The sequence below is a fragment of the Typopeltis vanoorti genome, chromosome 1 (assembly GCF_054136105.1).
Source record: "Typopeltis vanoorti isolate ZY-2024b chromosome 1, IOZ_Tvanoo_1.0, whole genome shotgun sequence".
In the NCBI taxonomy this organism is placed as follows: domain Eukaryota; kingdom Metazoa; phylum Arthropoda; class Arachnida; order Uropygi; family Thelyphonidae; genus Typopeltis; species Typopeltis vanoorti.
In genome coordinates, this window is record NC_143549.1 from 184,373,743 (window position 1) to 184,398,875 (window position 25,133).

Sequence of the window (25,133 nt, forward strand, 5' to 3'; positions counted from 1 at the left end):
GAAATAAAACTGAATGTGCAAGAAATACAGAGGCATTTCCCTACCAAGGTTTTTGGTAAGATTTTGTAAGTATACTTGAAAAATGGCTAAGAAAGATTTTGGAAAGGAAGCCTGGTGAAGAACAAGCTGGATTCAGGCCAAATAGAGGTTGTTGGGATTAGATTTTCATTTTATGACAAATTGTTGAGAAATCATGGAAATATGATAAGGATTTGTGCTTAAGTTTTATAGATCTGGAAAAGGCATATGACAAAGTCCCCAGGGAAAAGCCTTTAAAAGCATTACAATTATAGGGGTAAATGGAAAATTATACAGGGCAATACATAGTCTATATTTAAGTTGTAAGTCAGCAGTTAGAATTGAAGAAAATACAGGAAGATGGCTTGATGTTAAATCAGGTGTGTGTGATAAGGGTTCACATCATTTCCACTGTTATTCATTATCTATATGGATCACATTATGAAGGAAAGTGGTATTAAACATGATATCAAAATTGGAGGTGTTAATCTCAGCTCTCTGCTTTATGCAGATGATGTTATACTTCTAAATAAATCCGCTACAAGTCTACAAGATTCCCTGACTAAATTAAATAACTGTTGTAATAGATATGGTATGAAAATCAGCAATATGAAGACAATGAAAATAGGCAGAAACTTTGAAAACATCAACTGTATCCTGAATATAGAACCTATAGAACAAGTTTCATTTCAGCTATTTAGTCACAGTTTTTACTGAAGATGGCAAATTAAATATGGAAATGGACAACAGAATTAGTAAAGCCAGTATGATAGGAAGTCAGCCGAATAAATTTATATGGAATAAAAAAAGAAATTAGTCAAAACACTAAATTAGCTGTATGCAAGACAGTGTTCAAACTAATTTTAATTTATGGATCTGAGAAATAAAACCCTTGATCAAAGACTTGAGACCACAGATATCATCTTTTTTTACACATTTCATTTGGGAATGCTCATTCCACTATGGCTTGGCATGATTGCTTATTTCTACCTTTTAAGTAAAATGGATAAAACCACAATATCATCTTAGTAAATATGATGTGTAGGGTAATGAGAGTTCTGAGAAAGATTGGTGAAGTGAACTGAAGTGAACAGATGGCAGTATCATATAAAAAATGAGAATATTAGCATTCAGAAATGTCTTAGCAGTTCTAATCTAAGATGCAAACAGAATGGGAGAGGAAAGGTTTGCAAAGCAAGTGTTCTTTGCTAGGTTGGTAGGAAAAAAGATCCAGAGGAAGACCTAGATGTGCATGGATTGATACAGTAAAAAGTGACTTAGATGACAGAAATATAAAATCTGACAATGTTGGAGCCTTGACAAATAACAGATTAATCTGGAGGAAATTGAGGCGGAGGACCGACCAGAGCTTCTGACCTAATGTCCAATCCTCACCATCTTATGGTGCACCCTGTTGGGTATCAACCTGGATACTGAACGAACGAGGATGGGCTGGCAATTTGGGATTTAGCCGACCAAATTGTATTATTATTATTGGCTTAAACCAAAATACAAAATGATGGTACAACATGACAAAATTTCATGCCGGCTGGGGCATCGCTCAGTTAAACAAGCCCCCCCCCCCCCCCCCCATTGTTTTTGCCAAGGAACCAAGCGAACAGCAAAAAGTCAGCTACTGGAACAAATCTGAAAACATACCCCAACTCAGCATCACCAGAGTTAAAGATCGGTGCTATCAACATAAGAAGCTTGAATGGCAAAGAAGTGGAGCTAGCTGAGGAATTAGATAAGTACCAGATCGACATAATAGGGGTGACTGAAACAAAAAAGACAAAAACTGGTGAGATCTTTCTGAATAATAAATACAAAATATTATATTCAGGCAATGACAATGAAGGAAAAGAAGGAGTAGCCATAGTATTCAACACTAAATACAAGGCTAATCTTCTTGAATGGCAGTCAGTCTCAAGTAGAGTAATGTGGGCAAAAATGAGAACGGGTAACTGGACAATGAGACTTATTTGTGCCTATGGTCCCATAGAAGGTTGTACTAATGTAGAAGTGGAAGAATATTTTGAGGCTTTAGAGAAAGCAACTGACAATGAAAAAGGAAAAGTTAGTCTTTGTTGGGGATCTAAATAGCAGAGTAGGAAATGATTGTCAGACATACAAAAATATTTTGAGAAAATTTGGAGAAAAGAGCAAAGCTAATAATAATGGCAAATATCTGTTGGATTTCTGCTCAGGACATGGACTGGTTATTACTAACACCATGTTATTACTAACACCATGTTCCAACATAAAAATGTTCACAAATTCACATGGAGAGAAGAGGCAAGGAATAAGAAAAGTCTCATTGACTATGTTATTGTTGATAGTGATGTTTTCTCCCTGGTGCAGGACACCAGAGTGTACAGAGGATTTGAAATTGGAAGTGATCACTATTTAGTCTTGAGCTGGATGAAATTGAATTTCATATTGAAAAGAATAACATGTAAGAAAGTTTTAAAGCGAATAAAAGTTGAGCAGCTCTCAGATGCGAACTGTAGACTAAAATAAACTAAGATTATTGGAGAAAAAATTAGAGTTTGAGAAGAGAAACCAAACTTGGAGATTCACTGGCATGCCTTGAAGAAAAACCTGATTGATTCAGCTAGAGAGGCATGTGGTGAGGTTGTCTGCAAGGATAGAAAAATCAGAACTCATGTTCTGATTTTTCTATCCTTGCAGACAACCAGAAATCAGAAATCAAAACAAAAGTCATGGGAGGACTTTGACAAGAACGTAGAAAATAAATATCCAGAAGGTGGCAAAATATTCTGGAGGTTGTTGAAGAAGAGAAATAGAGGAAAGAGTGCTGTAAAAGGAATTAGCGATGATAAAGGTGATGAAAAACGGGAGAAAAAGATATCCTCGAAGTATGGAGTAATTACTTCGAAAAATTGCTAAATGAAACAAGTAGTGATAGCACAGCAGTGAAAAACACTCAACAGGCATACAGACAGGATTACATATACATACTTGAAATAAAAAAAAGCCATGAAAGGATTGTAATGTGGAAAGGCAGCAGGCATATTCAAACAGAAATGCTGAAGTATGGTGGTATAAAAGTCTTACAGTGGCTGGACTGCATAGTTCAGAAAGCCTGGACAGAGGATCAAATTCCCGATGATTGGAGTAGAGCTCTCATGGTATCCATATATAAAAAGGGAAATAAAACAGGATGTGAGAATTACAGAAATATTTCCCTACTGAGTGTTCCTGGTAAGATTTATGCAAGTATACTTGAGAAATGGTTGAGAAGGATTGGGGAAGAACAAGCTGGATTCAGGCCAAATAGAAGCTGTTTGGATCAGATTTTCACTTTACGACAGATAGTTGAGAAATCATGGGAATATAACAGAGATCTGTATTTAAGTTTTGTAGATGTGGAAAAGGCATATGACAAGGTGCCAGGAGAGAAGCTATTGAAAATGCTACAGTTATACAATGTCAATGGGGCATTATCTGAAGCAATACTTAGTCTTTATTTGAGTTGTAAGTCAGCAGTTAGAATTGAAGGAAGTACAGGAAGATGGCTTTTTGTGAAATCTGGTGTGAGACAAGGATGTACATTATCCCCTCTGTTATTCATTATCTACATGGATCACATTATGAAGGAAAGTGGTATTAAACATGATATCAAAATTGGAGGTTTCAATGTCAGCTCTTTGCTTTATGCGGGCAATGTTATACTTATAAATAAATCCGCTATAAGTCTTCGAGATTCCCTGACTAAATTGAATAACTGTTGTAATAGATATGGTATGAAGGTCAGCAATAAAAAGACAATGAATATAGGCAGAATCGTTGAAAATGTCAACTGCGTCATGAATGTAGAACCTGTGGAACAATTAAAACATTTCGGCTACTTAGGTATGATTTTTAGTAAAGATGGTAAATTAAATATGGAAATAGACAACAGAATCAACAAAGCGTGTACGGTAGTAAGTCAATTGAATAAATTCATATGGAATAAGAGAGAAATTAGTCGGAACTCTAAATTAGCTGTATACAAGACGGTGTTCAAACCAGTTATAACTTATGAATCTGAGAGCTGGGTCAGAAGTAAAACACTTGACCAAAGACTAGAGACTGCAGATATGAGAGTCCTGAGAAAGATTAGAGGCATGAACAGATGGCATCAATGGCAATATCATATTAAAAAGGAGGATATCAGGAAAGAACTTGACATTGTTAGCAGAGCTAATCTGAGGTGGTATGGTCACTTAAACAGAATGGGCGAAGAAAGATTAGCAAAACAAGGTTCTCTGCCAGGTTGGCAGGAAAACGACCCAGAGGAAGACCAAGATATAGGTGGATTGATACGGTACAAAGTGCCTTAGATGATAGAAATATAAGATCTGATAATGTTGGAGTTTTGACAAGTAACAGACTGATTTAGAGGAAAATTGTAAATAGGAAGTTAGTAATGATGTAAATTTTTCGTGTCGTACTATTATATCCTGCACACCTCTTGAGGGTACATGGCAGGAATTTGATGATGATGATGATTAAAATTGTTGATCAGAAGTTAGTAATGGTGTAAATTTTTCATGTAGTACTATCATAATTATCCTGTACATTCCCTAAGGGAATCCCCATCCCCTCGTTATCAGAAATTGGATAATGATTATGGGTATTTCACTGACTTATCTTCTTTATAATCTGGTACCAGTGAGAGGTCCATTAATAAGTGACATAGTGAAGATGATAGATAGGAACACCTTCTTCATCATCATCAATTTTCTGATATATACCTCCGAGAGATGTTCAGGTTACAATGATAGCACTACATGATTAAGTTTACATCATTATTATTAATCTCCTATCCACAGTTTTCCTCCAAATTAGGCTATTACTTGTAAGCACTCCGATATTGTCATGTTTAACATTTTTCTCTTTCAGTCTTCTAAAGCTGTTCTGACTGAATCAATCCATGTTGACCTTGGTCTCTTTCATGCCATCTTGGCATCAAACACCTGTTTTGTTAACCTTTCCTCACCCATTCTATTTAAGTGACCATGCCACCTTCGATTAGCTCTTCTGACACATTCTTGAATGCTAGTAATGTCAAGTCTGATGAGCAAAATCAGACTGAACAGAATACATATGCTGAAGAACAGGGTGATCTTTATTATAAGAGATGAAAGAATATTAACAGAAGAATTAGATTTTATTCTCCAAATCTTAACCAACAATGGATATCCAAAAAAAAAGAATACTTTTCTCCAACCCCTCTCCACAGCAAATCCAGGACACTCATTACAGTACTTCAATTTCCATTTCCTTTGTTGGTATACTTTCACAAAAAATTGCCAGCCTCCTAAGGTCTCACAACATTCAGGTAGCCTTCAAACCGTTTAGGACAGTACGGAATGTTACACTCACCTAAAGACCAAAATGCTTTCAATAAACACCCCGCAGTTTACAATATTCCTTGTTCTTGTGGCCTGAATTACATCGGACAAACTTCAAGAAGTCTAGAAATAAGACAAAAAGAGCACATTGGAGACATTAACAACAACAGAGAAGAGAGTTCTAGTTTAACATTCCATTTTTCCAACACTAACCATAACATTGAATGGGATAAAAGTACTATGCAATGCATAGAAGATGACTACAGAGCCCGCAACGTAAAAGAAGCCACAGTAGTAGTAATCTGCTCACAAGGCACCTGAACAGAAACAAGAGATGATCCTTTGTGATATCTGAAAATCATTCATTTCTCCACACACACATATCAGAGTTTAATTTCGCAGCTAATTATAGGATGCACTTGCTTAACAATGACTAACCAAGTGTTAGCATCCATGCTCTACATATTTGTATTGTATAATGGTTCCTATGAATTTGGCATTTTTCAGTTATGTATTGATTCATAATCTAGGCTAATTTGTAATCTAAGCATAATTTATTTTAAGCTGTTATATGTATATTCATCTAACCCAGAAGAATCCACCAGTTAATGTGACGGAACTAGTCGGTTACTAGTTGTATCAAATTTTTGACTAATAAAACCCAATTTTCAGTTATTTTAGTGATTAAGTATTTAGTGATCAAAAAATAACATTGATCAAAGAGATCTCCTTTTGATAAACCATCTCTTAGGACTAGCTAGTTAGGTGTCTTTCTGCAGGCAGATTTATAGTGATAAAAAATAGTGATTTTTTTTTTGTTATTTCACACTCTTTATGTAATTGATATATCAGAAACTTGAGAGATAATGCTGAATTAGTTTATAGATTTAGCTCTCCTCCTGAAGAATATCGTGCATTGTAACATGCTTTAATTTCAACTGCTATTATAAGTTGTCTTATCTCTATTCCTGTGTATTGGGAATGGTTGCTGGCTGAAAATTCTGCTGATAGTAAATAATTTTTTCTGCAATGTAAGTTATCTGCAATTTAATGTTATATTATGTCTTCTACATACATATCAATTTTTTACAATAAACTTGAGAGGATAGGAGACAGAGATTATTAATCCATATCTTTCGAAATCATTGGAAACGTGAGATATGCAAATAATGCTTGTATAGTAATCTTAGCAAGAGTGGTTCCTTGTTCTCAAATATTCCTGTTTTGTTAACACTGTTTACATTATGCAGAAATCCATGCTGCTGACATTTTACTTAAATATTTTTTTTCCTTCGTCTCGGGATGATCAACCTTATTCATATACAGAGGCGATGAAGTACTGCTACTATTATACATGTAATTTAGTAAGACATTTTTAAATTAAGTGATTCATGTCATGTTGAATGTAATGGATAAATCAGCATCTTGAGAGATAATGTGAAGATTAAATTACAGACTGTTGAATGTCCCAGCTGTATTGGCATTTCTTTGAATATTTTGGCCATGACGTGCCACAACACGCCAAAGTGTGTAACCCATTTGGAGGTGTTCATTGTTCTTATATACATTTCATTTGGGAATGCTCATTCTACTATAGCTTGGCATGAGTGCTTATCGCTAGCTTTAAGTAAAGTGGATAAAATCACAATATCATCTTAGTAAATATGATTTGTATACTGTAATGATTGCCAGAATGCTGAAACATTTGGGCACCTCTGTTTATGTTCATCTGTTTTATGTTCTAGAACACAAAATATGTTCATATTTTGTGTTCTAGAACAATGTTTCCAGATTATGAATAAATAATATATATTAATATATATATATATATATATATATATATATATATATATTTATATCTATAAAAAAAAACCTTAGCCTGATTATAATATTAAATTTACTTCAAGTTTACAGCACTTTATGGATGGGAACCACATAAAGACTCATTGAAGGAAGGTAAATGTACTAGATGGCATAATCCTAATTGGTTACTTCTGAACATATAAGGAGGTTTTCTTCATTGTGCTGATCTCATAATAATAGTTGCCCAGATTTTTGCTAGCACAGGGTTGCCATAAGTCATGGAACTTTCCATAGAAACGGCCTATCTTTATAAAGCTGAAAATGGAAGGCATTTACATGATGTGATTTTTTCATAACTAATGAAAAAAAAATCTGATGATGATAAAAAACTTATGCAATTGCTTCACAAAGATGAGCCCTTTCTGTGGCAAGGTGTCTGGCCAGAATGTGAAAGAACTGCTAACATCTGTCTTGATGGGGTGGGGGACAGGGAAAGTCTGGCTTTTATCTGCATTACACTAGTTCTAATGGTGCTGACAATGCCAGTGATTCAGATTATGATATTTGGTTGGAAAAAAATCTTTTTATTATATATGTAGATTTAAATCTTAGAGACTATTTTTGGATTCTATCACAGCTCTACAACATTCTGCTGAATTAAACTGTTGTCATGTTAGCATATCTGCTTTCCAAGCAATAGGCAGTGGGTTTAAATCCCACCATGAGCATGGGTGTTTTGTGAATGCCTTTAGGTGGTCGATGAGTATGTGCAACCATTACCCTGCATACTGGAAGCTGAAGTGGCTTCGAAAAATTCCAAGTTTGGTCTCCAGAGTAGTGTTACTGGATTATCATACCCTTAGTCTACTAATACTACTAATGTATTGTAGACTAACAGCCTTTCATGTATGGGAATCACATAAAAATAAATAAATATGGCTGACTCACCAGAAATCTTATCATTCCAACAATTAAGATACTCTCTTTACTGCATCCATCCATAGATGCCACTGACCAGGATTGTACATTTACATCATTTGCTACTCGGTCTCTTGCTCTTCCATGTACTTGCATAATAGGAAGAACAAGTCAAATATTAAGCCAGTATTTCAACTTTGTTAAAATATTTAATAAAAATTATTATCATATTATTTAAATAATTAAATAAATTTTAGTTCATTATTATCTCTAGCTATTTGTTTCTTCAATTTAAAAAAGCATAGTGATAATCACTGTCTAAGTAACCACACCAGGTTAGTTCCTTTGAGTTGTTGGAATGTACCTGTTAATTTTAGTGTTTTGGGGCTGTGCAATCTCAGGAGTGAATAGTTTGGTTTTATCAGTGGCCTTTGGGTCCATTGACTCAATGACTAACTTGATTGACTAATATTCTCTCTCTTTTTTTTTTTTAATTCATTATATTCTACTCCTCCTTAATCACCTCTGATTCTCACTGTTCCTTCTGCATTCTCAAGGTTAACGATTGAGAGACTTGAATTTAAAAATGCCGACAGTTCAAAACATTTCAAATAAACAGCCTCTTAGGGTAAAATGTGTCTTTTAAGCATTGCAGTACCGATAAATGTTATCATGAGCTCCCAATCCTTGAAAAACATTTAGTTTCCATAAACTTTTGCATTTATCTTCATTGCAAATGTTCTTTTCTTTATCAATGGCATATTCAAGGCAGTTGACACTGCAGTTAATCCTTATTTTTATATTTTATTTATTTATTTATTCTTATGGCAAAAGGAATACAGAACAGCTATAGGTCAATGTCCAGTCTGGAAAGCCAATCCAAGGCCTCATCCATCACCTTGTGGATGTCCTGTAGGCCACCACCGTGAAATTGGTGCCTTGGGCAGTCGTTCACAATATGAGTAATCATCTGAGCCACAGGAGAACAGTCACAATAAGGGTGGTCTAACAGCCTCTATTTATGTAGTATGTAGTCACATTCTGGTTAGTTCTGATCCTGTTTATTGATGACCAAATCTTCCTAGGAAGAGCAAAACCAGGCTGCAGAGCACAGGGATCTTCTACCAGGAAGCCGTTTGTTGAGAGATTGTTGAACCAGTATTCTTTCCACATGTCAGGTGTTGATGGCAGGGCAGCTGAAGAGAGTTTGTCCATGGACCAGAAAGGCTTTCTAGATTTTAGGCAAAGACTAAGTGGATTTATGAGAGTCTGGTGCAGGGGCAGGAGTGGGTTGTTCATTGCTTTATTAAATTCTTTAATCGAGGCTTGTCTTCTCTGTATGTTTGGTTGAGTAATGTTAGATAGGACAGGCAGCCAGGAAAGAGGGGTGCTCTTCTCACTGTCCCACTAATTGTGCGCATGGTAGAGTTTAGCTGGGTGTCTATAATGTTAGTGTGTGCACTTCTTTCCCAGACAGGGGCATAATATTCTGCTGCAGAGAATGCAAGGGCTAGTGCAGATGACCTTAGGACTTCTGCACCAGAAACCCAAGATTGTTCCACCAAGCCTTGAAATGATATTGTTTCTTGTTTTAATTTTGTTGGACAGGTTGGTGATGTGCCTTTTATAGGTTAGGCTTCTGTCCAGGCTCGCTCCAAGGTATTTTGGGTGTTCTACCATTTTTCCACAGAAAGAAAGGTTGAGGTGTCGATTCGCCTCTGCATTGTTCAGGTGAAATACTCTGGACACAATTTTTGTTGGATTTGGCTTCAAGTACCACTGCTTGAAGTACTCTTCCAGGATGTTCAGGTGTTCAAGGTTGATTCCAGGTTGGCAAAGGAGGTAGATTTATGTAGGATCGCTAGGTCATCAGCATACATACACTTGCTTGAGCTGGTATGTGGTAAGTCATACATGTAGATGTTAAAGAGTAAAGGGGATAATACAGAGCCCTGGGCCTGCTCTTTTTTTTCACCAATATGGACCCAGATCTTTCTGTTGGAGAGAATGGATTCAAAAAGCATGAAAGTTTTTTTGCACCTTATAATATTTCCTAGCTTTAGGAGGAGGCCCCCCCCCTGATCCAGACTGTGTCATAAGCTGATGTTAGGTCAATGAAAGTGGCTCCAGATTTAAGTTTCTTCTGGAAGCCTGCTTCAATCTGTGTTGTCAGGGCCAGCAGGACCTGGTCACAGCAATTTCTTTCTGGCCTGAAGCCAGCTTGTTCAATCGGGAGCGCTCTTTCGATGATGGTGAAATTTTTTTAAGGAGAATTCTTTCAAAGAGCTTAAAGGTGGAGCAAAGCAAGGAGATAGGTCATAGATTTTTGACATCATTTTGATCTTTACCTGGTTTGGGCACGGCAATTATTTTGGCTTCCCACCACAGATTTAGTAGTTTTCCAGTCATTATAATTTTTGAGAAAAGGGTGCCAGCCATATTTGGCCTTGTTGACCAAGATGTTTTGGAAACTCGGGGAGGATACCATCCACTCCTGCAGCCTTGCCATTCTTGGTGACAAGTTTTAAGGCTACCTGTACCTCTTCCCAAGATACTAGGTGTACAAATTCAGGAAGCTCGGGGCCTGTCTTCAGGATTTGTGTGATGGAAGGTTGCACAGTAATTTTCCTGATAGGGCTGGGATATATCTTGGAGGTTTTCAATAAATGATTAGCCATTTGATCAGGAGTTATGTCTGTTGTTTTGTGTGTTGTTCTGCCCCACCTAATTTTCCCAGAAATGACCAGCTTTTCCGGCTAGATGTGGTGAAATCGAGTTCATGGATGGTTGAGATCCAGCTTTCCTATTTTTATATATATTTCATCGTTTACGCACACACACACACACTTGTATATATGCATTCATGTATATTTAAATACTTACATATATAGACACATATACATATGTACATACTTTTATTTATTTATTATTTATTTTTTTATTCAAGAGCTTCAAGTACTTTATCTCTGAATGCTGCAATTTTTGGGTCAGTATGTTTGGCATCCCGTCTTCCCACTACTAGGCATGCTTTTGCTCTTTTAACTTTTGCAGCTGGAGTTTTTGTGTTAGCTCCCATTTTTAGAAGAAGAATTCAGGTAAAAACTTTGATTTTTCACTTTTAGCTTGTAATGTATATAAGAATAGATACAGTAAGTCACAGGATATCTGGACTGCTTTGTGATGCTAGTGACAATAATGCAAAGACCACAAAACAGATTTTTAACATGTTTATTCCATACTCTGCAGAGAAGAAAAAATATTTTAGCCACCAGATATCAAGTCTTATTTGGTTATAAAATGATTGAACATAATTAGGATGTGCACTGTATTAAAATTTTGTTCTCATCATGTTTTGTAGTACAGGAAAACCTTGCTTAATGCAAATTTGATATGCATGATAATCAGTTAACGTGATTGAGTGAAATGATACTATTTCTCACTTTAAGCAAGTGTGATTAATCAGTTCTCGTGATTTTTTTACATTACATGAACTTTTTTGTCACTAATCTGCAGCGAGCAGTGGCATTTGTCAGTCCAGTTTCACATACAATTCCTATACATAAAAAAAGAACACAAAAGACACATTAAATATAACAATTTTGGTGAAGCAGGCCTTTCCGATCATGCTCTCAACACCTTACACCAAATCGATTGGAAAAGTGCCTGCTCTTTACATCATACAAAAACCTGGTATGAAAGAAAATTTCACAGGCTTCTTTAAGAAGCCTGTGAAATTTTGATTAACCACCCTAATCTCAACAATAATGATGGCATAAAAATTCCAAGAATTGGATGACACATATTCAGCCCACTTATTATCTAGCATACTTTAGGACCTTAGGAAACTATTCCATACCACTTGGTTGAAATTTATATGTATAATCACTTTTTTTTTTAAATATATAAAATTAGTTTTGAATGACTATATACCGAGAATGAAAAAGAATAACGTTTAATGTTAAGATACTACTAGTTTCATTGAATAAATCAACTTCTTCAGGTATCACAGGCAAAGAATTATATAAAATAACATTGACATGATAAAATTACATCAACAGATCTAGTATAAAAGACAATAGTACATTTCAAAACAAGAATGCGTGCTGGAGTTCCAATTGAAGTTGACTATGTGCATGAGCTGTCACGAGTGCACCAATACTGGACAATGGCAACGTGTGCATCAGAAAGATTGTAGCTAAAGCTGTTGTTAATATGGGATGAATCGAGGGATATGGCTCTAGATTCGATAATCTTTCTTTCGAGTTTGGATATTAGACATTTGCGGCCAGTCTACGAGGTGTTGGCGGCCTTCATCCGAGTTAATAGAGAAGAGAAAGTGGCTAGAGAGAGCACTCGCCCTGGTCCTATTGTAGGATATGTCTCTTTGGTGTTCTTCCATACGTAAAAGGATGGATTTAGCTGTCTGGCAGTAATATGGTTTGCCACATTCACACAAAATCTTGTAGACTCCTGGATACTGAATAGGGAGATGTTTCACTTTAGGTCTACTTAGTATGGAGCGAAGTTTTGGAAACGTAGTGAAGCAAGTTCTAATGTTGAATTTCTTAAGAATTTTTGCCAGTTTTGGGGAGAGAGAGCTTGTGTGGCAACGATATAAAAGCTCTTGAGGGAGAAGAATCTTCAATAGCAGTTGAGCAATGGAAAGAGAAAAATTTATCAATCTTTTTAAGAGAGATACCATTGTTGACAAAAGTCCTTTTTAGTAAATGGAATTCATTTTCAATTTCGGTTTCATCTGTTAGTAAAGATTTGGCTCGATGTGCCAGGGTTGAAATAATACCAAATTTTTGCAGAGGGTAGTGACCGGAAGAAGCATGAAGGTATCTTCATGTCTGTGTGTGTGTGGGTTTTCTAAAAATGGAGATTTTGAGATTTTGATAGATAGAAAAAGCAGCACCCTTATTACCAAACCAAGAAGCAAACCTTCTTCGTATGGAAGCTATATTCACCATAAATCATGTAAGACCGCCATCTGACAACATTTCTCATTCTGAAAGATCAGCTATTAAAAACTTAAGAAATAATAATGACATCCTTATTCTCCCTGCAGACAAAGGGAATGCTGCTGTCATCTTAGACAAATCTGATTACCATAACAAAATTTTGGGACTACTAAACACTGACACTTACTCTGAACTAAATAGTGACCCTACAAAAGAACTGCACAATAGGACCAACAATTTACTGAAAACCACCTCAGAGTTACCAAGAAACATCCATCTTTCTCTCAGGTCGATTAATCCGCTAATCCCATGATTATATGGACTCCCACAGATCCATAAATTAAACTCTCCACTCAGACCAATCATTGAAGGCATAAACTCCCCTACTTACAACCTATCTAAATACCTTGCATCCTTTTTAAAAAGCCCCTATCTGGAAATTCCTTTTCTCATATAAAAAATTCAGCTGATTTTGTGTCCAAAATCAAAGACATCAAACTCAACAAATCAGATTTAATGGCAAGTTTCGATATAGTTTCTCTCTTCACGAATGTACCTACTCAAGAAGTCCTCCATCTTCTCCAGAACACACTATCCAAGAAATTCTTTTCCTTACTCTCTCACTGTGTAAATTCAGGATACTACAAATTCGAAAACAAGATTTACAAACAGAACTCAGATTTGGCTATGGGCAGTCCGCTCTCTCCGATTCTTGCTGATATATTTCTTAAGGATTTTGAAGAACAAGCAATTAATTCCTCAACTCTTAAACCCAAAATATGGTATCATTATATAGACAATGTATTCCTCATCTGGGAACACGGTGTCAACAACCTCAATTTTTTTTCTAGACCACCTCAACAAGTTTCATGAGAAAATCAATTTTACCTACGAACTGGAATCCAACGACTATCTTCCCTTTCTGGACTTAAAACTTACGAGATGCACTGAAAATATCAAAATTTCCATTTTTAGAAAACCCACACACACAGAGATACCTTCATGCTTCTTCCCATCACTACCCTCTGCAAAAATTTGGTATTATTTCAACTCTGGCACATCGAGCCAGGTCTTTACTAACAGATGAAACAGAAATTGAAAATGAACTCCATTTAATAAAAAGGACTTTTGTCAACAATGGTTTCTCTCTTAAAAAGATTGATAAATTTTTCTCTTGCCATCGCACAACTGCTATTGAAGATTCTTCTCCCCAAGAGCTTTTATATCATTGCCATACATCAGCTCTCTCTCCTCAAAACTGGCAAAAATTCTTAAGAAATTCAACATTAGAATTTGCTTCACTACGTTTCCAAAACTTTGCTCCATACTAAGTAGACCTAAAGTGAAACATCTCCCTATTCAACCAGGAGTCTACAAGATTTTGTGTGAATGTGGCAAACCATATTGCGGCCAGACAGTTAAATCCATTCTTTTACATGTAGAAGAACACCAAAGAGACATATCCTACAATAGGGCCAAGGCCAGCACTCTCTAGCCACGTTCTCCTCTCTATTAACTCGGATGAAGGCTGCCAACACCTCGTAGACTGGCCGCAAACTTCTAATATCCATGTGTGAACTCAAAAGAAAGATTATCGAATCTAGAGAAATATCCCTTGATTCATCCATATTAACAACAGCCTTAGCTACAATCTTTCTGACGCACACATTGCCACTGTCCAGTAGTGGCGCACTCATGTGACAGCTCACACACGTAGTCAACTTCAATTGGAACTCTAGCACACATTCCTGTTTTAAAATGTACTGTTGTCTTTTATACTGGATCTGTTGATGTAATTTTATCATGTCTCTGTTATTTTATATAATTCTTTACCTGTGATACCTGAAGAAGTTGATTTATTCAACGAAACTAGTAGTATCTTAACATTAAACATTATTCTTTTTCATTCTCAGTGTATAGTCATTCAAGCTAATTTTTTAAAACATTATCTACCGAGTAAATATGAACAATAAAATATATATATATTTATAAACATGTTGCTCTCCAGCCCAAACTCTTAGTTTTGTAACCTAATAGATAATAATATCTAATATCTATAATAATAGGACTCTAGCTTTGATGTAGTAGTAAAGGTTTTTTTTTTTTTTTTTTGTTTCCACCAGAGGTCAGGCCAATAATTGTAATGACTGTTGGTCAGTAACTTTAGCAAACAATGTAGATTATACTGCAGCTTGTTTCTATGTATATATTGTGTATGCTCCAAATGATGACCCTGATATGAAGGTCGAAACATCAAGTGTTGATTTTGGTTTATATTAAACTAAAGTTTTTACTCTATAACACAGTAGTTGTCTCCATAATTTTTCAAAATGTATTCTGATTACCGTGTAAGCATGAAAGAAAGGACTCTTTATTTTTGTTTCTAAGCAGTTGTGATGGTATTCAAGATTTGCTTAATAATTTGAAATCCTCATTTCTGTGTGTTTTGTCACCATTTTGTTCATTTTTAATGTCATTATTCGTTGAAGTAATGTAGGTTATCTTCTGTTTTGATTGTTACAGAAGGACATCATGCATCACAGTTAATCTTTTAATGGTTAACAGTGAGGGATTAATGGCCGAGCAAACTAATTACGTGATAAAAGACAGAAAGTTAGATATTTTTATTCTTGAAAAATCAGGTGGTTCATATATTTGATCCACATCATCTGGTAGGGAGGTTAAGGTTCCAGAATTTTTTATCTGCTATGTTGTTGTTTCTCCATTCCTTTAAATTCAGAATGCAGATCCAGTTGACAGTACCCCTGCAAGCTGCTATACTTGTATTCCCTCTAGTCACAGGATTATTGCCAACTGATCGGGAAATGTCTTGAATTGTTACCAACATATTTGGTCCTATGTACTATCTGGCAGCTGACCAGCTTGCAGAAAATACTTTACTGCTTTACCCTTGAATGTAGGAAGTACTAGTCCCTAGTTCAATAACTACAGTATGGAAAGCATGCTGAGGAAGGCCATCGTGTGCATGCACACACACACAAAGAGGACAAAGTGGCGATCATTCTCTAAAAACGAAACTTGGTGATAGCCACTTCTAGTAAGCAGGGTGGTGATATTTCACTCTGTATTGAAGGCCATCTACAACCTAGACGTCTTGTTGGCAGGTCCTCCAATTTGGGAAGCTTTGATTTTAAGGCAGAAATACTCACCTTTCCAGAGCCCCATTTGTGGAAATAGGTCATACCACAGGAAGATGGAGTTGACTTGACTGAAAAGACTGTACATTATGTGCACTAGCCCATCAAGAGCCCAAATATAGTTACACGGACAGAATATAAGGGGTATTGTATTTTCATTGAACATGGATAGAGATAACGAAGATATGATAGAGATGTATACAAGTCGGTAAGGGATTGTTATAGGATCAGTGTTGAAGAGGTTTTTCATAAAATGGTGGGAGATCAAGGGAGAACAAGAGGTCATCCCTAGAAGCTGTATAAGGAGGGTGTGAACAAAAGAGTGAGAAGCAGAATTTTTGCATGCAGAGTTGTGAATGATTGGAATGTCTTGCCTGAGAATGTGGTCATACCATAGAATACCAAAGGTCTGCAGAGAATTTGAATGTGTTTAAGGCATGGTATGATGAGCTATGTGTGTATGACACAAAGGGACCTCCTAGATGAGTCTTTGACTCCATGGGGTCTTTAGGGTAGTAATAATAATAGTAAGGCAGAGTTCTGAGAGGTGATGCATTTGAGGTCTAGATTAGTCCTTCGACATCACAGAAGAGCCGTGATAATATTAATAATAATTATTTTTTCAGGGATAGAATGTAAGGAGTATTGTATTTTCAATAAAGACAGAGTTCTGAACTGCAACAATACTTTTGAGTTATCTCGTGGAAGAAAGCGGCCAAGGAAAAGGAAGGAAAGGAAATGAAATGGTATTTATGCAGCTTGAGAGAATTACTTAAAACAGCTTGTTGCTGGAGGCAATGTGGGGTTTGAGAATTCTGGATCCAGTGATAATATTGGAAAATGTGTTTATGACCAAGGTAGCTTCTTTGCTTTCATTTAGGGCAGAGTGAATCATATAATCCTGTATGTGGAGCTACAGAATCCAGTAATTATATGAAAAGTTGTTAAGTGCACAGAGCAGTACTGTGGCATAAGAATATTAATTTATTTTTAACGTTATTAATGAGAACACAGACTGATAAGAAAATAATAACTATTTATGAACTTATTGCTAATATTTTGCTAGTACTATATCCAGCATCTTCAGAGCATAAACACAGTTCATCACAGTACGCAAAACAACAACAGTCTGGTATAACAATGGGAGTAGTTTAAACAATTGCAATGGACAACACATAGACTAAAGTCCTAATTAGGCACCATCTATGTTGTACATAGGAAAAAAAAAAAAAAAAAAACAGAGAGAGAGAGAGAGAGAGAGAGAAAGAAAGCAGGTATTAATTAGGTCTTAAGATGACTCGCTCAAATTTTTGATAAATTTATACAGCCACCACACTTGTTGAGGTTTGGAGTATTTTTCTGTGGTAAACAGTGTAAGGGAGATTTCTGGGGAGCATTTAGTATATTTTCATTCCTATGGGGATTATAGCCATTGGTGCAGAAGGTGTGACGTGAGTGAATTGAGCACTGAGAGCATTGGAACAAATCACTCTAGCTCTGTGGGTTAGTGTTTTTATGATACCATACTGTTGAGATGGGTGGTGGTGTGATTGTTTGTGCAAATATCTTTCTGTATGTGTTGGTTTTCTATAAACCGAAAAGGATAAGGAACCATCTGGAAGATGTGTAATTAGTGTATCCAGTACGGGCAGACAGTCATTAGCTTCCAGTTCCATTGTAAAGTGAATTTTTGGGTATCAGCTATGTGCAAAGCATCAACTATGCACTGTATTTAAATCTTATGTCTAATTGGCAACTTTCATCCATTCACCCAAGGACAGAATCTCTTCTTTATCACATCCAGGAGTCAATGAAGTGCCCTGTTTATGTGATCGAGCTTATTATGTACAGACAGGAAGAACTATGGACATCCACCTCAGTGAACATAAAAAATACATCTGTCACTGTTGTTATGGCAAGTTGGGCCTAGCAGACCATGCCTTAGATAGCCCTACACACAGGATCAATTGGAAAAAACCAAAAGTGCTACAGGGAAGTCATTATAAGTCAGAGAAAGATTGTTTCTGGAATCAACAGAAGCCTTGAAATATACTCAAAACCTCACCAAGTATAGCTATATAAATCTATCAAAAATTTGAGTCAGTCATCTTAAGACCTAATTAATACCTGCTTGCTCTGTTTTTTTTTTTTTTTTCCCAGGATAGATGGCACTGAATTAGGACTTTAGTCTTTATGTTGTCCTTGCAATTGTTTAAACTAGTCTCACTGTTATACCAGATTGTTGCTGTTTCATGTAGTGTGACAAACTGTTTTTGTGCTCTGAAGATGCTCGATATAATACCAGCAAAATATTAGCAATAAGTTAATAAATAGTTATTATTTTCTTATTAGTCTATGTTCCCATTAATACTGTTAAAATAAATTAACATGTACGACAAACACATAAGCCTTTTCATGTGTGTGGCATAAGAAATTATTATTATTATCTGTAGTGGGTGATGGATAGCTTCCCAAGTTGGAAGAGTCAACTTGTTCTATAGGGATGTTATTATTACATAGGTGATATATTTAGTAATAACATCACTGTCACTTGTATAAATTTTTTAATCCATTTTGTTTTTTCTAGATTCATTTCTAAGCTTATCTCACTGCTGTTTGTGTATATTTTTTTCATCCATTTCTTCTAGATCTTTTGGGTTTTGAGATATTAGTACTAAATCATCATTTGGGGAGATTACACTGCCAATCAAATAGGATTATTTGTGTGGTCTGTAGTCTTAATTTCTTTTATCATGTGGATTTAAGTAGGATCCACATTTATTTCCAGTATGGCACTGATGACTGTATTGTGTTTTATGGTATCAAATACTTTTAATTAAAATCAATAACTTTAATAATCAATAATTACTAAAGGTGGTGGTGGTGGGCAGTAGATGGCATTGATGTAGTTGGTGGATTGAGTAGTGGAGACAGAGAGAGATGTAGAGAAGGTGTCCTCCTTCAACGAGTCTTTGGACTCCCTGGAGGTGTCTCATAATAATAATAATGAGGAAACATAGAGGGATTCGGTTTTCTGTTAGTTGCAAAATGACCTGGATATGATCTGTTGTGGAACAGCCTCTTCTGAACCCTGCCTGCTCTCTATTGGAGTTGTCTTCAAGAGTGTTTTGGATTCTGTTCATGATTTTATATATGTGTGAGAGAGAGAGTAGACAGATTGTTCCCTTTTTTTGAATAGATGTATGGTTTTTAAGGTCTTCCATTCCTCTGGAATCTTTCCTTCTTTGAAGTACCATGTGAATCTGGTAGCCAAGACTTTGAAAATAGCTGATCCATTTTGTTGGATTTCTTCTGCCTTAACATAATCAAGTCCTGAGGCTTTACCTTTATTCATTTTTTTAAGGGCATGTTCTATTTTTTCTGGAAGTACATCTGGTATATTGCTTGGTTTTGGAATGATAGATTCTGAGACTTGGCAGTTAGTTGCATAAAGGTCATTATAGAAATTTAGCACAATTTCTTCTCTCTTTTTTCTGTTAATATGTTTTTCTCCATTTTGATCCTGTAGGGCAGATGAAATTGACTGTTTAAAATTTAAGTCTTTCTCTATTTTTTTCAGGCTGGTTTTTGCATGTGCTGCTTCTCTTAGTCTTTGTATCCTGAAAGCTTCATAGTCTTCTGGAATTCTTTTCTTTAGTAACTTACAGATAATTTTGTATTCTAGAAACTTTTCTTTAGTTCTTTTCTCTTTTTCAGTAGTTCTGTGGTTTGAGGTGAGAGACGTTCTCTTTTCTTTTTGTTTCACAGGAATTTCTGATTTTTTCTTGCACTCATTGAATTTATTAATAAATTCAGTATAGTCATGATTTATGTAGCAGTTCTTAATAGTCCATTCAGTCTCTTCTATGTACTTTCTGAACTTGAGGTAGTCTATTTGTTTGGGTTGTCTTTTGTGGTTTGATATGTTTGATATGCCCTGATATGTTGTTCTTTTTTTTGTGGTCTATTCTTATAATGGCTCTGAGGAATCTATGGTCAGAGTCTATGTTGAAATATGTTTTGCCTATTTTACCAACATTTGTGGAGACTTTAATGCCAAAATAGGATGTGGAAAACAAAATGAAAAGTTCATAGGTCCAAATGGCTGGGAGAGAGAAATAGAAGAGGAGAGAGATTAGCGAAATTTGCTGCAGCTGAACAACTCTTTATTATGAACACTCCTCATTATGTACCATTTAGAAATTTTTCCATTGCTTTTCAGTCATGTCTTCTAGGCTTTTTACTTTCTCTACTTCATATTTTCCAAAATATGAAATCAATTTTTTATCATACTAGAAAGATTTTTTTCTTCATTTCATTCATTTTTAATATAGACATCATATTAATTTGATTTTTTTTTAATCCTGTGTAGTTGTAATTTAATTTCAATTGTCACTAAGTAATGATCACTACATCAGCTCCTCACCTAGCTTTGACATCTAAGAGTGAACTCCTGAAGTTACCCTTGATTGCAACATGAGCAATATGGGTTTTCGTTTTACCTTTATTTTTAAATAAGTTTCCTCCTATCAGAAGATTATTTGTTTCACAAAATGCCACCAGTTAGAGTCACCATTCTTATTTCTTTGACCACATGCTTCATTACCTACTGCTCTCTCAACTACATTATTTCTTTTGCCAAATTAGCATTCGCATCACCTATAAGAATAATCATGTGATGCTTCACTACTTGTTCAGTACATCTCTGTCTTATCATAAAAATTCTCCTTCTCTTCAAGATCCTTTCCATTTGTTGATATATAAAGTTGCATTATGTTTTAATTGAATAGATATTGAATATAATCTAGACATTATTATCCGATCACTTATGGAATTCCGGTTTATGAAGCTTTTACTTGTCTGTGCACTAAGTACGAGCACCACACCTCTTTCATGATTTTCTTCCGAACCTGAATATACAGTGTTTGATATCCTTCTACAGCTCTCACTCTTCTAAGGCCTATCCATCTCAGCTCACTTATTTCTAGGATATCCCACTTCCTTAATAACTTCTTGTGTCTTTTCAGTTTGAAACATAGTTCTAGCATTCCATGTTGCAATTAACATTTTCTCTTTAGATGAAAGTGGTGACCTCATCAGTTTCAAAAGTTCCTCTATGCTTTTCCCTTGAAACTTCATCTGTGTATCATCCTTTTGCCAACTCAAATAGTGGTCATCAGGAATCCTGCTGGCTGATGCACCCGACACCTGGCATAGTGGTTTTCTTGAGCTCTTGATTTTCATAATCAAGATTCTGATAGCAGGGACAAAAATTAAAGGTTAGTACCCAATATTCTTAACATATAACTTGTGTTAATTTATGTTAATTAACATAAATTAAAAGGACAGTACGTCTACTGTCATTCTCTCTCATTCATTCATTTTTCACTTCTCTCCTAAATAAAATATAGAATTCTGTTTTACATTTAGTAATGTTCATTTCTTTTAAATTACATTTCTTCCTTCCAATATCTATAGAAGTCTTCTAACATTGGCCAGACTTTGATGACACTGTTGCTGTATTTATTAGCAGGGATAACAATAGGAAGTATATCTTTTGTGTATGCTGTTCTCTTTTCCTTACTGATATTCTGTGTCAACATACTCTGCCCTGCAGGATTTCTTCGTTGTCAAGCCTACAAAGAGTAAGTGAATTAATAATTATTAATACATGGCTTATAATTTTTCTGTTTTTCAGTAGATAATTTTTTTCTCTTACTGGTAGGAATAAATAAACATCTAATACTTTGGTTTTCATCACAATATTATTCTTGAATGGTTTATGCCTTTGAATCTTTTATCCATTCTTCAGTTTTAATTTTTTTTTTCCATTTTTCTTATTTTTTATAGAAATATATATGGACCATGGGATGAGGCCATTATTGCTGAAATCTAATAGGTACTTGCATATTCATGAAATTATGGAAGTGAAAGTTGATGTGTTTCGTTTGTCTTTCTAAGTGTAAGCAAAATTTCTGTAACAAAAAGAGTCTTAGAACCTAAAAATGAATAACGAATATCAACATTAGGTGCCAAAAAGAAGAATAAGCAAAACAAAGTAACATATACACTTAATTAGTTTGATTAAATGAAAATGAAAAAAAATAAATAAATAAAAATAAATTAAAAATCAAATTGTTCTTCAGATTAATTATGGTTGCATAAGAATACATAGGAACAGTCTATTTGTGTGATACAGTATTTTACTATTTAGCTGATCCTTCAATTATCAGAACTCTCTGTTCTGATAATGGAAGGGTCAGATAAGTGTATCCGCTCTCCAACCAAAAGGCTGCGGGTTTAAATCCCACCATGGGTATGGATGTTTAGGATTGTCTGTGAAAATACTAGTGGTGATGGTCAGTGTTAGATGGTGTCGGAGTAGATGAAGAAGGTAGTTGTGGAGTGGTGGAGACGGAGAGTTGTAGAGCAGGTGCCCTCCCTCGATGGATCTTTGGACTCTCTGGAGGTGTCATGTAATAATAATAATAATAATAATAATAGAAGTACGATTACGATGCTCTACCAGAAATCATTTAACTTGCAAGGGTAAATTAATTGAAGGGTTGTTGTTTGGAAGGGCAGATAAATGGCAGATTACTATATTACAAAATTCCTACAAATGCTTTATAAAAGAAAACATTTCAAAATAATACAATTGTAAAAAAAAATTAATTTTTTATCATGATTTTTACTATATATATAGAATGAAGTTTGTATATTGGAAATGAAACTGAGGCTAGGCATGGTTAAGCAATGTGATAAATTTTGCTTCACTTGGAATTAATAATGCAATTTATATTTCACTCATAATCTATAATTCAAATTTTTAATAATTTCTAAATCCTAACTCACAGTAATATACTTTTAAATGTTCCATATTTATTTAAGTTACAATAATTACAGCTGAATGGCAAACATAAAAATCAGGCTGAGACAAGTTATGATATCAAATAATAATGAATATACGAGGATTGTTTGAAAAGTTTGATAAAAAAATAAGTTAAACACATTTTTTTGGAAAAAAAATCACCTTTATTTCTCAACGTAGTCTCCATCTTTTTCATCCCATCTAAAAAGTAGGATTTGTCAAATTGTGCAAAATAGTCATTGACAGCCTTGATGACATCCTCGTTTGAAGAAAATTTTTAAGTTTGGGAACAAGAAGTCACACTAGGCCAAGTTTGGAGAATATGGTCGATGTTAGAACCAATTCGAACCTCAATTCATGCAATTTTGCCATTGTGACAGCAGATGTGTGGGATGGTGCATTGTCTTGATGAAAGAGCACTTTCATCATAGATGGTCCAACAATGACACGTAATAGACTCTTGTTATTGTCTTGCCCTTTTCCAAATAGTTTCTCATGATAATTCCTTGGAATCCCAAAAAACAGTGGCCATCACCTTCCCAGCTGACAAATTGGTCTTCACTTTTTTCAGCGCTCTTTCACCAGACACTGTTTTGACTGCTGCTTGGACTCAGGTGTGTAGTGGTGGATCCAAGTTTCGTCTACAGTCACGAATCGATGCAAAAAATTCTGTGAAATGCAATTAAACATCGCCAAACGTTCCGTTGAAATGACTTTTCGCATGTGTTTTTGATCGACAGTCAACAATTGCATCACCCATCATGCACACAGCTTTTTCATGCAGGATATTATATACCCATTCAGTTGAGATGCTTACAATCTTATGCAATTTCACTTGATGGTCTTCCATAACGATACCATGGATTTTGTCAATAATTTCCTTCGTAGTGATCTCAGTGGGCATCTGGAGCAAACTTCATCTTCGATTGACTTACGTCCATGTTTAAACTCATTTATCCAAAAATAAATAGTCTAAACAAATGCTTATGCAGAGTCTCCATGAACTGCATCTAATTCGGCTTTGATCTGCACGGCTGTCCACTTCTTCAAATAAAAGTATTTTATCACTGCATGAAACTCATTTTTGTCCATTTTTATAAAAATGCAAATATGGTCATTTTAAATGTTTCCCAAATGAGAATTACGTGTTTCACGTGGCTAAAATTTTGCCAGGGGGTCATGAAAAAGATGATACTTGCCGACACTGGTATGAATGAATGAACTGTGTGTCGTCGTCTATTGGAAATTTACCAAACTTTTCAGACAACCCTTGTAAATAATGCTATTAGTATTAATAAAGAAAAATCATGATATTAAATTATCAGTAATAAATATAATAATATGAATAAAACATAAAAACAGGAAATCTAGTGATAATAAGTTTCACTAATATTTATCAATATGATCTTTAATAGAATTTACACTAATTCACTCAAAATCAGTCACACTACAAGATTCATTTCTTATCCTCGGTGTCCTAGCCATCACAAAATTTTATTCTTAGTCTGGAAAGTTTTTTTTTTAAAAAAAAAGGTTAAGGCAGCAATTAATCATAAACAATGATAGTGAATGTTATGAATGTATATAGAAAGATGAAGTCTGCCTGTGAAAATAAAGATGGAGGCTAATACTTCCATGAAATTGAATTTATTATATGTAAAATTTTTGCCTTAGTAACTAAAGCATCTTCAGTACATTGAGTGAACCACTGTTAAAATTCAAATAATAGAAGTATAACAAACAGTCAACAAATTCCATCATCGTCAATTTCCTGATATGTACCTTCATAGGATGTGCAAACCATGATTAACTTTACATTATTACTAATATCCTTGAAACAACTTTCTTCCAAATTAGCCTATTACTTGTCAGCACTCCAGTATTGCCATATCTAATATTTTAGTTTTCTAGGGCACTTCTGACTAAATCAGTCCACCTAGATCTCGACTCTTCTCTTGGTCTTTTTTCCTGCTATCTTCACATCAAACACATTTTTTGCTAGCCTTTTCTCTCCCATTCTGTTTAATCAACCATACCACCT

The 25,133-nt window shown here is 35.1% G+C and overlaps 1 protein-coding gene across 5 annotated transcripts in view; it reads left to right on the forward strand.

The window, feature by feature from the left end:
* The window catches only part of PIG-C (phosphatidylinositol glycan anchor biosynthesis class C), a 101,570-nt gene extending 79,214 nt beyond the window's left edge, over positions 1-22,356 (forward strand). Inside the window, exons 5-7 of one of the 5 annotated variants that reach the window (XM_090395767.1) lie at positions 11,047-11,194; positions 21,700-21,866; positions 22,072-22,356. In XM_090395767.1, the coding sequence (XP_090251893.1) occupies positions 11,047-11,194; positions 21,700-21,866; positions 22,072-22,117 (361 nt within the window). In that variant the 3' untranslated portion in view covers positions 22,118-22,356. Of the gene's footprint in view, positions 1-11,046; positions 11,195-21,299; positions 21,501-21,699; positions 21,867-22,071 lie in introns of those variants that run through there. The other 4 variants (XM_090395783.1, XM_090395776.1, XM_090395792.1 and 1 more) reach the window with 4 other exon arrangements.
* The last annotated feature ends 2,777 nt before the right edge of the window (positions 22,357-25,133 follow it).